This window comes from Colletotrichum destructivum, chromosome 6 (assembly GCF_034447905.1).
Source record: "Colletotrichum destructivum chromosome 6, complete sequence".
Classification (NCBI taxonomy): Eukaryota; Fungi; Ascomycota; class Sordariomycetes; order Glomerellales; family Glomerellaceae; genus Colletotrichum; species Colletotrichum destructivum.
In genome coordinates this window covers 3,995,365-4,008,129 of record NC_085901.1, presented here as the reverse complement: position 1 = coordinate 4,008,129, position 12,765 = coordinate 3,995,365, and the positions used below count along the sequence as shown (strand labels likewise).

At 54.2% G+C, this 12,765-nt stretch overlaps 5 protein-coding genes across 5 annotated transcripts; 3 read left to right on the top strand and 2 right to left on the bottom strand.

Annotated features, from left to right (window-relative positions):
- Nucleotides 1–407: 407 nt before the first annotated feature.
- On the bottom strand, nt 408–1,710 carry CDEST_10427 (Putative triosephosphate isomerase, aldolase-type TIM barrel, triosephosphate isomerase superfamily). Its single transcript, XM_062926585.1, has one exon. The coding sequence runs from the start codon at nt 1,605–1,607 to the stop codon at nt 828–830; it is 780 nt and encodes a 259-aa protein (XP_062782636.1). The 5' UTR covers nt 1,608–1,710; the 3' UTR covers nt 408–827.
- Nucleotides 1,711–2,235: 525 nt separating this feature from the next.
- Nucleotides 2,236–2,766, bottom strand: CDEST_10426 (Putative sugar-phosphate isomerase, RpiB/LacA/LacB family; the record flags this gene model as incomplete). The annotated part of the gene is made up of 2 exons (XM_062926584.1): nt 2,236–2,667; nt 2,719–2,766. 2 exons carry the CDS (start codon nt 2,764–2,766, stop codon nt 2,236–2,238), a joined length of 480 nt encoding a protein of 159 aa, XP_062782635.1.
- Nucleotides 2,767–3,275: 509 nt separating this feature from the next.
- Nucleotides 3,276–5,054, top strand: CDEST_10425 (Putative DhaK domain, DhaL domain, dihydroxyacetone kinase, DhaL domain superfamily; the record flags this gene model as incomplete). Its single annotated transcript, XM_062926583.1, has 1 exon — nt 3,276–5,054. One exon carries the CDS (start codon nt 3,276–3,278, stop codon nt 5,052–5,054), a length of 1,779 nt encoding a protein of 592 aa, XP_062782634.1.
- A 902-nt stretch (nt 5,055–5,956) lies between these two features.
- CDEST_10424 (uncharacterized protein) lies at nt 5,957–6,316 on the top strand (the record flags this gene model as incomplete). Its single annotated transcript, XM_062926582.1, has 1 exon — nt 5,957–6,316. One exon carries the CDS (start codon nt 5,957–5,959, stop codon nt 6,314–6,316), a length of 360 nt encoding a protein of 119 aa, XP_062782633.1.
- A 3,067-nt stretch (nt 6,317–9,383) lies between these two features.
- On the top strand, nt 9,384–11,957 carry CDEST_10423 (uncharacterized protein; the record flags this gene model as incomplete). The annotated part of the gene is made up of 4 exons (XM_062926581.1): nt 9,384–10,560; nt 10,616–10,748; nt 10,817–11,152; nt 11,255–11,957. The coding sequence occupies 4 exons, from the start codon at nt 9,384–9,386 to the stop codon at nt 11,955–11,957; spliced, it is 2,349 nt and encodes a 782-aa protein (XP_062782632.1).
- Between the last annotated feature and the right edge of the window lie 808 nt (nt 11,958–12,765).

The window sequence follows — 12,765 nt, the reverse complement described above, 5'->3', positions numbered from 1 at the left end:
GTAGAAAGCGGCTGGTCAGGCGGCTCGTGTCCAGAGTTTCTTCGCAGCAAAACACACCCAGAACGCTGGGAGAGCAGCGGTAGGTTAATACCCCGACTTTCAGGATAATTCTCAAAGTGTGTGTGACTTTGATTAAGAGGACTAAGCCGATGTATGCGTGCAAAAGGCACAGCCGAGGCAGAATCCACCAGGAGGCGGTTGGCGGAGGGTGTGAAGCTCAGCCTGCATCAGAAAGTGGCACCCGTATATCAGGCTATCCAGTCACAACTATCAGTCTTTGGGCTGATCCCCAGCTGCGAAGAGCATTGGGTCAATCCGAGGTGAATGGTTGATTCTAATCTGTCCTGGCTGTCCTCTCTGGCTGCGGATGCCTGCCGTCACAACGTCTAACTGGGCGTCATGCATACTGATTATTATGCAGCACGATGATGCTACACGGTGCAGGCGACGTGGCTACGCCGTTTCAAGGCTTGGCCACAGATGAAGCACAATCGAATGGCCTTGGTCACGAATGGTACTTATCTGCTTAACCCACACCGGCGTAAGCAGAGCTCGCTTCAATCTGCCTCGCTGCTCCAACAATGAGCACCCAGTTAGAGATATCTGTCAAGGTGGATGCATCCGATGAAGTTACGAGCCATTGCACATCTACCACACCCGGGCTTCCTTGACAGTTCCCCCCACTCCCTGTGTCTTTACTGATCTGGTGATCTCGGATGGAGCCTTCGGATCCCATGTCAACCTTACACTCCGGACGACATGCTCCCACGTCACACAGGGCACGCAGCTAGACACCCAGCCAAACGCCAGAAGAATGCCTCCCAAGATCAGGCTTTCTGAAATGCAGCCACTTCTGACACCGTCTTGAGGAAACGCGGCACATCATGCCCAAACCTCCCCAGGAAAAGCCCATCGACAGCCTGACCCAACCTCTCAAACAAACCAGGCCCAGCGCTGCCGCCGTAAATCACCCTCGTCGTGCCCGTCCTCCTCTTGACGCTCTCAAAGGCCCTGATCCCCTTCACCACTTGGATGACGTGATCCTCGCTGGCCGGCTGGCTTGCGCCGATGGCCCACACAGGCTCGTACGCGACAATGACCTCTGCGGAGTCGGGGACGTCGGCCAGCGACTGGTCGATCTGGACCTTGCACTCGCTCAAGGCGATGTCCAAGTCCCCTTTGGTCTTTTCGCCGATGCAGATCAGGGGGGTCATGCCGTTCCGACTTGCTGCAGCGGCCTTCTTCGCCACGACCTCGTCGGTCTCGCCAAATAGCCTCCGTCTCTCGGCGTGCCCAACCTCGACGATGGTGACCCCTGTTTCGCTTAGCACGGCTGGGCTGACTTCCCCGGTAAAGGCGCCGAAGTCGTCCCAGTGGCAGTCTTGCGCCCCGAGCCGGATCGGGACCGGCGACGACTTGAGAGCCTCGTTGACCGGGTGGATGGAGACGAAATCGGGGATGATGAAGAGGTCGACGTTGTCGAGGGCGTGGGGCGGGAGGGTCTTGAGTTCGGTCTGGACGGCGGCGACGAAGTCCAGCGTGCGTTGGAGCGGGAAATACATCTTGGTCGAGAGGCCGATAAGCCTCCGGCTCGGTGATGTCGCCATGGTGAGACTGAGGGATGCAATACTGCGCTGAGGATTTCGTGAAGATTTTCATGTACGTACGTACGTGTAGCGTTTGATGTGTGACAGATTGCGTCGTGTGAAGAGGTGCTTCTATTGGTTTTGTGAGTGCGGAAAATCGGGATCTTCTCCGCTTCAGCGTGGATTCGCATCGTCAACCCGGCGCACGTGCGGAGGCATCCTCCGCAGCAAGCGGAGCTCACCCACTGTATCCGGTCTTTGCCATCCCTTTGTTTTCTAAGAATAAACTACGTTAGGCATCCTGGTAATGTTGATCAGTATCGTGATTGTAGTCTATCGTTTGAAGCACAATGTGTTGGTTTCCACCAAGGCTCCAAAGCCTAGAGTGTTGCAACGTTGCTAAGTGTACAGCAATACTCTGTGGTCATCATCTTTAGGGGTGTTCAGTATGATTTGCGTCGCAATTCCTGTTACAACGTTCTTGTTTCTTTTTGACGTCTTCTTAGACTTCAGATACCAGATCACCTTCATTTTGTCCCAGTCCACTCACTTAAAAGACGCCTGTCACAATGCACCATAAAACGATAGAAGACATGTTGTAACTCAAAATCATCAACCCGCTAGACCGCTACCTCTATCCACATACCCCTCACGCAGCAGCCTCCAGAGCCTTGATGACATGCACCTTCTCAGCACTCTGGCTGGTAGGGTCAAACGCGTATCCGAGCCAGTCCTTGGCGAGCCTCCTCGCGAGCTCCAGGCCAATCACCCTCTCGCCCATGCACAACACCTGCGCGTCGTTGCTCAGGATCGACCGCTCCACGCTGAAGCTGTCGTGTGCCGTCACGGCCCGAATGCCCTTGACCTTGTTGGCGGCGATGGCCATGCCGAGCCCCGTGCCGCAGATGAGCAGCGCGCGGTCGGCCTTGCCGTCGGCGACTAGTTGCGCTGCCGCCGCGGCTCTGTGGGGGTAGGCCGTCTTGTCGGCCGTCTCGTGGCTTCCTACGTCCTCGACGAACTCGACGCGGGAGTCCTTCTGGAGGTCTGCCTTGATTGCGTCCTTGTACTTGATGCCAGCCTCCTGTGATGGGGGTCAGATGGGTTTTGGGGTAGATAAATGAGTGAAGCTTACATCGCTGCCGACTACAATGCGGTACTTTGGCACTGGGTTGCTGCCCATTGTGGAGTTTGTGTGGGTGAAATGGGGTTGATGAGAACGGTGAGTTAGGGGGTGTGATGAAGTCGAAGATTGACTTAAGATTGGAAATGAATAACAATAGAATTGTTAGGCAGTTGAATATACGGAGCGACAAGACAAACGGACAAGAGTTCTAGCCCCTTCCTTAATACTTATACAGAGCAAACCAAGCAATTCAATAAGGGAGAGCTGTCAGGGGTGTTTTGGCTCCATCGACCCTTAGCCGATCTTCCGATGCGGAAATCCGGGGGTGACATGCAGCTGAGGCCGATCCACCGGGGCCTCCGGAAAATCGCAAGCCAACACCCGACCGCAAACCATATGATGCTGCCCGTTCAGCCGTGTAAGCTGTGATGTAATATTGTGCAAGCCAGCCAGATTAAAAAACAAATCTTGATTCTCGATTTTCGCACCACACCAGTCGTCTCGAAGTTACCATCTCAAGTTCCAGCAGACCGATCATTCACACAACATCTCGGCCCCCAACAACCATGTCAGACAGGCACATCTTCACCTCGTCCGAGGGTCTCGTCGACAAGTCCCTTCGGGGCTTCATCTCATACAACCCCTCGCTCGGCCTGGACCAGTCAAACCGCGTCGTCTTCAACACAACGTACGACAGATCCAAGATCAGCATCGTGTCCGGCGGCGGCTCCGGCCACGAGCCGGCATGGGCCGGCTACGTCGGCAACAACATGCTGGCGGCCTCCGTCTCCGGTGACATCTTCGCCAGCCCCTCCGCGAAGCAGATCCTGGCCGCCATCGAGCGCGTGCCATCAGACGTCGGCACGATCCTCGTCATCACCAACTACACAGGCGACTGCCTCCACTTCGGGCTCGCGGCCGAGAAGGCGCGGAGCCGCGGCCACAACTGCCGCATGATCATCTGCGGCGACGATGTCTCGGTTGGCAAGAAGGGCGGCAGCCTGGTCGGTCGGAGAGGTCTTGCGGGGCAGGTTGGCGTTCTCAAGGTCATCAGCGGAGCGTCGGGCGCCGGTGCCGGGTCGCTTGATGACATTCACAAGCTCGGTGTCGCCGTGGAGTCCGAGATCGTTTCCATTGCGGCGACGATGGACCACTGCCACGTGCCGGGCCGCTCAGAACATGCTCGGCTCAACGCCGACGAGGTGGAGGTGGGAACGGGGCCGCACAACGAGCCCGGGTACAAGAAGGTCTCACCCAGTCCATCGCCGGAGGCTCTGGTCGACCAGTTGTTGCGATACTGCCTGGACCAAAACGACCCGGACCGATCATACGTCAAGTTCAGCCCCAATGACGAGACGATCCTGCTGGTCAGCAACTTTGGTGGCATCTCCTACCTGGAGATGGGCGCCCTGGTCGACGAACTCCTCGAGCAGCTCGACGAAAAGTGGAACATTCGTCCCTCGAGGGTGTACTCCGGCCCGCTCGAGACCTCCCTTAACGCCCCCGCCTTCTCAGTCTCCCTCATGAACATCACGACAGCGTCCGAGAAGTGCTCCTTCTCGGCGGAGCAGATCCTGTCCTTCGCCGACGTCAAGACCAACACGCACTGGGAGTCCATGGCCGGGTCGCAGACCGTCAGGCGCGACCGCAAGTTGCAGTTTGTCACCTCCCCCCCCGAAGAGCCCAAGAAGATCGAGGCCAGCAGGGACGTGAGGATGGACCCGGCGACCCTCAAGTCCATGCTGCGCATGGCCTGTCTGGCCGTCATCGACGCCGAGCCCGACCTGACGAAGTGGGACATGGTCATGGGCGACGGCGACTGCGGCGAGACCCTCAAGACGGGCGCCTCCCACCTCCTCGACGCCCTGGAGAACAGAGGGATCGCCTCCGAGGGATCCATCGTCTCCGTTCTTCACGAGCTCGAGGAGATTGTCGAGAGCAAGATGGGCGGCACACTAGGCGGCATCCTCGGCATCTTCTTCGTCTCCCTCAGCAACTCCGTCCAGGAGCACGCGCACCTCGCGCGGTCGCAGGGCATCCTGTCCCTCTGGACTCTGGCCCTCACGTCCGGCCTGGAGCAGCTGGGCCACTACACGCCTGCCAAGATCGGAGACCGCACCATCCTCGACGTGCTGATCCCCTTTGTCTCGGCCATCCGCGACGGCGGGTTCGAGCAGGCTGTCGAGGCGGCGGTCCAGGGTGCCGAGTACACGAGGAAGACCAAGGCGAAGCTCGGTCGGGCGACATATGTTGCCGTGTCGGAGAAGGATACCACGTTCCATCCCGATCCCGGCGCGTGGGGTGCAATGGTGGCCATCAAGGGCCTGCAATCGGGCATGGCATAGTTCATCTGTTATTCATAGCGTTGTTTTTATTTCCCGAGTGTTGTAATCAAAGAAAGCTTCATGACACATCTCGTAACAATCTATTCAGCAGTGAAAGTTGGCTAGTGGCAACAGCAATGAGTCGTGCAACTCACTTGACATGTTGGCAAGTTTCCTATAGGGAGAAATCACCCTATCGACAACAAGCAACAAGGAACAACAACGGCCTAGAAGCAATAGAACTACTAATTTCGACAGATGTTCTTCGCCGAGCGATAACTCAGTACCTCACGGACGCAAAGGAACTGAAAGTTGAGACAGGCAAATCTGAAACGTGCTTGGGTTCACCGGTCTTTCCGAGCGCACGCTGTGGAAAAGAAATGGTACTTGAATCTTTCCATGTAGATACCAAGATGACTTGTTCAGATTCCGAAACATGTATAGAGAGAGCCCAGATGCAGATACATGACTTCAAGTAAAAAGGGACATGTGAAACAGCGTCCGTTGGGCACCGTCGGATACACCACCTTTCTAGGCATCTGTCGATACATCGCCATTTGGTTTCTGCGGGCTGCTCAAGCACAACGGCCGCGCGACGCCGGCGAGAACATGACTCTTGGGATTGTATGAGAACTGACAGAAGAGTTCAATTCTTGGAGTCATGTCTCAGTTGTTGATGAGAGATGGGCACAAACGGACAAGTTACCAAACCTCTGCGTCTAGACCTGAAATTTATAAATGCGCATCATATTGTCGTAAAGAAAGGAAGAGATACATCAAACCACTCAACTCTTCAATTTGACACTGATAAAAGCCTACAAAACTTCAACAACAATCCCAAGCATTTCGGCAATCACACTCTTTTAAACCATCAAAAGACCTTTGAAAAGCTCCCGGTACCACCTCAATCACCAACACGCAGGATGAAGATCTCAGTCCTTTTCTTTACGTCCGCCCTCGTCGTGGGCGTTCTCGCAGCGCCTATCGACAAGACCGCCCCCGCCGATGCGATCAACATCCTTAACGATGACATCGCCGAGGCACCGGTCAACGACCTTAACCAGATCAAGAAGCGGGAAAAGATGTTCGAAGGCGGAGGAAGAGGTGGTGGAGGAGGAGGAGGAGGAGCAAGGAATAGTGGCAGTGGAGGGAAAGGGAAGTCCAAGAAGCCAGAGTCCGGGACCGGGGGTAGCGTGGGCAATGTCGGATCGGGCGGTAAGAGCAAGTCAAAGGAACCGAGTTGCGGAGGTGGCGGCACAAACTCGATCAGTGTTGGCTGCTGAGCTGGACATCTGGATTTGAGGACTGCATTGGGCTTCTTTTGTACCTTCTTCGACAAAGCTGGTTCAAGATACATAGAGAAAACGCTCTAGAGCTACCCGCCCTCCAAGCATGTTGAGCATCGTCCGCCTTACCTTGATCCATGTGCCGATGCGTTCCCCCGAGCAGATTGTAAGGTTTCAGCCGAGAGCCGTTGGCTCATCATGAGTTATGATCTTGGATCCGCCATACGCGTGTATCCATAGAGTGTCTCTGAAAATAATGACACCGGGCTGTGGGCATGCCGAAGTATCTGCACACATTATCCTGTTAAATTGTATGTCGATCGGTTTCTTGCCGAGACTTCTGCGACCTGGAAAGTGCATGTCTGCTGCCCGATCAAACCCTTTCAGCAGGTTGAAAGGTGAGTAGAGAACTTTTGTGGCGTCTGCCAGACCTTGTTGTAAGCAATCGCCGGGATTCAATAATAGGTTACAGTGTAGGAGAGAAAACGTAGCACATCCTGTCCCAGCAAGCTTAGGATTCACCAAGGGCTTCTATAGTGTTTTATTTCAGAGGTTGCTTGTTTGTGAATGTACAATTGCTTGATCTTGTTAGCTTAATTTTCATGCAGTGTATAACAACTTTATACTTGTGACAGAAGCTTTCTGCAATTAGTCGTCTATCAAAAATAATCCTGTAAGTCTCTTCACATTTAAGTTCGGCGCAAATGCCAGCAAACCTTCTTCTGGGGTTCTGATTAGACCAAGTTCAGAGTTTCAGTGGTGGAAAGACAGCTTACCACTTCCTACTCCCTAGTTCTCACCTATCGTAGAGGAATCGGTCCCCATAACGCTGCTAGTAGAGATATAAAGCCAACCGATAGGTGTCTTATACCAAAAGTCCAGTCCTAGTCCGAAGCCGACGTCTTTGCTAAATAACCTAGCTTTCTTTTGGCGAACTGATAAATATACCCAACGACACCGTGGCAAAACTCATCGCCAATGTCATCGTAGCTGTTGCCACAAGATACAAGCAGACTGCTGTAAGTGTTTGCCAAAGTTCTTGGTATTCGTCAATCTGAGGCTAAGCTCAGTCTCCTTGTGTGCGGAGACATTATTGCAGGGTACGACAATGACCTAGATAGATGCATTGTATGCTACGTCTCTCTGCTACTAGTGCCCAGATGCCATTGCTTCTTCTCGCTATCTTTCAGAGGATGCTGGTAGCGTTGAGAAAAATATACTTCACCTTCACATTGTCTGCCACCGAACTGTTAATCAAGACATCTTTAGAATCACAAACATGTCATCCAGCAAAAAACAAAGCCTGCAGAGAGCGGGGGAAAAGTGGAACATACGAACCCACACGGGCCGGGCAATGCGACAATCAAGTGAGAACACACCAGAAGACAATCCCCCAAGACAAGTGTCCGAAAATCGTATACCGAAGCCACACACGGCCATCTTGGAGAATCTGTGCTGGCCAACACGGATGACACCAGCATGATGGCTTCGGAAGCTCGGCGAATTGCCGCACTGCCCCTCATCGAAGCATGGCCAGAACTGCTCAGTCACCAGGCCAGCAAGAGACTGGGGTCTGAACGCAGATGGGCACAGCTCGGCGGCTGGAACTTCTTGAAAAGGTGGAAACGGGTGAGAAAACCCACCTCTCCCCCGGACTGCGGAAATGGACTTCCCACGTCTCCGCAGTGTTGGCATCGGCTTCGGCTCGTCCCAAGGGGGGGGCCTTCTTCCGAGAGGGTTGCGTGTAGGCTTGCCACATTTTCCGCAGCTTTCGTATTAGTTATTACGCACTCCCCACGGTTTCCCTCCGCTGGGGGCGAAGGAGAACATGTGTTCTGGTTCTGTGGAGCTGTACCCCTCCAGAGTGGACGAGTGTTTCTGGGCCTTTTGCAGCCCGAGCAAGAAAGAACCTTGAGACCCAAAACTCCCAACTGCTTTGTCTTGGCCGTTCCTCCTTTTGGTCATGCGACTCGGATCCCCAGAGGTCCAGACTCTGCGAGATTCGAAAAGAACTGGAGACTCGTCCCGTTCTCAACGTCGCGGATGTTTCCAGTTGGATGAGACTTAAGGGGGGTCGGTGAGGGTCCTGGGGAAATCGCATGCGCCGGATTGCCCGAAAGGGTAAACCGAGGGCGAGGCACAGACGCCCCCCGGAGAGTGGCGGGTTGGTTGGGAAGATCCTTTTTGAGTTTAAGGGGGGTCCAATATGCGGGAAGTCTGGGGGGGTTCGCGGGGGCAAGGTTGTGGCGTCTTGAGGCTCCCCGTTGACCGGACGTGGTTCCGCGGCTGCAATAGTGTGAGTGCTTGCAGGTAGGTGTCTGTCTGTTGTCTCTAGGAGTTGAGCTGTACTGACTCGCAACTCAGATCTATCCCGGTAGAACAAATGGAATCCTCACGATCATGCCCGACTGATAGTCCCGTTACACAATTCGAGTTCATTCGTTGCGACCAAGTTCCGGCCGGGGTCTTGACGGATTTAACGGTATCTAAGTCTTGCAACGTGGTACTTAGGGGTCTTCTCGACTAGCATTGCCTCCTTGCTGCTTGTTCCCGGGCTGCCCGGCGCATGTTGTCCGGCCTTCGTCCCGCGCCCCATCACGAGAAAAGCGCAATGGCGAGTGTGTCAACCAGCCACGAACCGCGTGCATCTCGATTGCTGGTGTCTTATGACAATTGGCTGACGTTATGCACCCCCGAATCGGCGGGAGGCGAGGGCCACAATTCCCATCATCTTGTTCTCACCTAGGGGTGTGTATTGTACGATGCGCAGGGACGAAGCTCCCTAGTCCTAGAAGGGTAATGCCGGAACTTTCTTGCACCCCTGGTTTCTGATCTTATAATAGCAGAGATCGTGACCAACGAACAGAGTTCGTGGGTGTACTGCATTTCTTCTAGTCTCTCGCTTCAACGCTCCCACCCTCTGCCACACAACGCACCCATAAACCCATTCACAGGCAGACAGACACACACACACACATACAAGTCCGATCACTTCAATAGCTATTTATCTCGAAATTTGCAATCGAGAAGTGACCTATTGACGCAAGGTACCTACTAAACCGCCATGACCCGAGACCGACACGCAAGCCGCGCGAGCTTCGCATGCGTCCGCTGCAAAAAAGACAAGAGGAGATGCGACATTTCGCAAATCCTCAGCGCAGGAGACCGACCAGAGCAGTCATGCACGGCATGCCGCAACAAGAACGAAAAGTGCGAGGTCCGCTACGGCGAGGACAAGCGCAGCCAACGCCAGCCCAACGAGACCAAGGTCCTGCAGAGGCGGATGCAAGCACTCGAGGAGTTTGTGAAGACGGTTGCCAAGGCCGACGGCAAAGTCCCCGCGCCGTCCAAGGACAACATCGACGCCGACTGCGTGCTGGAGCAGGCACAGCAAGCCTTTGACGACTTCCAGAGGTCCAGGATACGCGCGTTTCCGAGTCCCGTAAGCTCGTCAAGTCCGAACGCGCACATGACGACGATTTCGATATCGCCCCCGGAAGAACAACAGTGCTGGACATCGACAACACACGACGAACCCACGACAGTCTCGCTTCGTTCCGTTTCGTTTTCGGGCCAGAACAGGCCAAAGGTTGACGGTCTGACGCCCAACTCGCTTCGTTCCTCGTCCTTCTCGGCCCCGAGCAGACCAGACTTCGACATGATTTCCGACGACTTTCCCGCGGCCTTGGACGAGACGGCCTCCCCAAGCAGCATGCACGATTTCGACCAGTTCTTGGGCTCGGCAAGTCTGTTCCCTTACTCCGAAGGCGCAGGGAACGCGACAAACATGAAACCGGGGGTTTGTCACTCGGAAAAGGAGGCGAGCTTGCGGTCGCGAATGGCCCTCGAGACGTTTCCCGAACCCGAGCCCATTGTGACCTACCTGCTAGACCTTTTCTGGCAATGGCAATCGTCTTATCTGCTGGTTGTCGACCGTGACCTGTTCCTCCGCCACAGACAGATATGGGATGAGAGTGACGGCCACGGCGATCGCGACTTTTACTCCCCATGCCTGTTGTACGCTCTACTTGCGCTCGCGTCCATGATCAGCCTCGACAGAGGGGTCACGCGATACTCTGCTTCGCCGGACGGCGTCGCTGGCGAGGGTTTCGCGAAGCGGGCGCGCGCATTGTTGGACCTGGAATTGGACCACCCCAAGATCACGACCGTCCAGGCCGCATTGGTTCTCGGCTGTCGTTATGGTTCCATGAAGGACAACTCTCTAGGGTGGATGTACAGCGGTATGATGCCCTGCTGGTTGCCAGTGTACTCTGTGACTGATGTGTATTGCTTCAGGGATTGCATTCAGGATGGCCAGCAAGCTGGGGCTTCATCTCGACCAAACCAAGGCCGTGGCGTCTGGTCAGATGACATCGGAGATGGCCGAGCTCAGGCGTAGAGTCTTTTGGGGCTGCCACATCGAGGACAAGTAAGTTCTTTATAGGGTCTCTCGGACTCTCAATGTGGGCGAAGATGACGGTCTCTAACGTCAATTAGCCTTTTCAGCGCGTATTGTGGAAGGCCAAACTCCTTCATGGAGTGGGATATCACTGTTGCTGTACCTGATCGCCCGCTGGAGTATTTCGCACAGGACAAGTCCGATTTGTCCCCAGCTCTGCTTCATGCCACTTCAACTCTCTCTGTGTTATGTTCCAAAGTACTGGTTGGCATACACCGGCAAAGGAGTCAGTCTATCGCCGGCGGGCTGAGATCCAAAGCCTCCCAGTTGCACAGGGAGCTTTGGAAATGGCGTCAAGATCTACCCGACGCCCTGACGTGGTCTTGCGACCGAAATGTCAATAACTCAACACAACCCCAGGTGTTCGTCTTGCAGTGAGTAGCCTCCACCGCGACCATGCCGCTGTATGACGGTTCAACTGTCGACCATGACGGCCGTGTCGAGTTGAGTGATCGTAGAGCTAACGAATGACTCAGCATGCATTTTTACTTTGCTCTCATTCTCCTCCATCGCCCATTCTTACGGTTCCCACGAGACTCCAACGACTCCAGGAACAACAACGTCGAGCCCTCTCAATCATCAACAACCTGCGCCACAGCCGCTGCAAATATCACAAAGTTGTTGAGCAACTACAAGCGCTCTTACAACATCCGGCAGCTGCCGCCGTCCGCCGTCCACTTCATCTTCATTGCCGGAAGCATCCACCTCGTCAACCTCCGCTCGACCAGGCTCGAAAGCCACAACACCCTGCTCCAAAGCTCGCTAGAAGCCCTGTCGGAGATTGGAAAATCATACCCTGTGGCCCAGATGGCAGCTCTGGAGCTCGAAGGGCTGACCGAGAAATGGAAGTCGTCAAACATGCCAGAAACCGCAAAGCCTATCGGTGGACAGCGCAGGCTAGAAGAAGACATCATCAACGTCGCTCTTGATAACGACGGCAAGGTGGACAACTCGCATGCACTCTCCAACTTTTTGGACGTCAACTTTTCTCCCTTGAAAGAACTGGACGGATACTTCGACTCGTGGAACAGTCAGCAGCCTACTGTTGATTTCGATTACGGATACGTGGACCTGGGACAGGCTGGTGCTGAACGAGCTCTGGACACTAGCATGGGATGGATGTCTCATGCCGATTTTGGCGGCATAGAAGGGGGAACATATCCTTGGCTGTACAACTAAACACATAGCTTACCTGCTAATACCCTAATCCTAATTTCCTCTGATGAATATTTTCTTTTCGCCATGCCTAGTTTCTCGCCCTGGTGGTGTCAGAACGTGAGTGTTAATACGCTGCGGAAGGGGCAAGACTTTCTCGGGGAAGAATAGATTCTGTAGCAAAGAAGTGGTTCGAAACGAAAGAAATGAGGGGGTAAAGTCAGATTCATAGGACCTAGCTAATCCAGGTGCATCACTCAAAGAAAATGTGTGAGCACTCGCGTCTTCCCCGAGACGCTACACTGCCCAATCTTAAGACGTTTAGACTCAGAACTACGAACAAGAAGAATGAGTGTAGTTGGCACCCATATGTCCCAGTACACGTTTTGAGAGAATTGCATAGTAAAGTACTTGATTGTGTCATCAATGTCACTTCCACCCGAAGAGAGTGTGAAGGTGAACCAGAAACAGTTGGTTAGGGACACATGCACTGGAGCAGTAATTGGTCCAATCTATCTTTTGATCGCTCTTTATTTCTGACGAACGGCGGCAGTTCAGGGCTTAAGGTGCACTTGTTGGCGCTGCGCTGCCTGACTTGCGTATGACGGGTTTTTGACAACGATCACGGAGAGCCAACACAACATGGTGGTATTTTTAGCAGTTCACAATCATAACCACCAATGGCAGCCACCGATGCATCTGTGCCGCATGCAAGCCTTCCAGAAGGGGGCTTATCCGATGCAGCCAAGGCGTTGCAGGCGTGGGAATGGGTGACAATCTGCCTCGAAGCTGTTGGGCAAGGCATTCCACATCTTGATCATTCCCTTCGCCC

What these genes read in the sequence shown, in the direction of transcription:
- CDEST_10427 (XM_062926585.1), bottom strand. Translation starts at nt 1,607, where the DNA reads ATGGCGACATCACCGAGCCGGAGGCTTATCGGCCTCTCGACCAAGATG.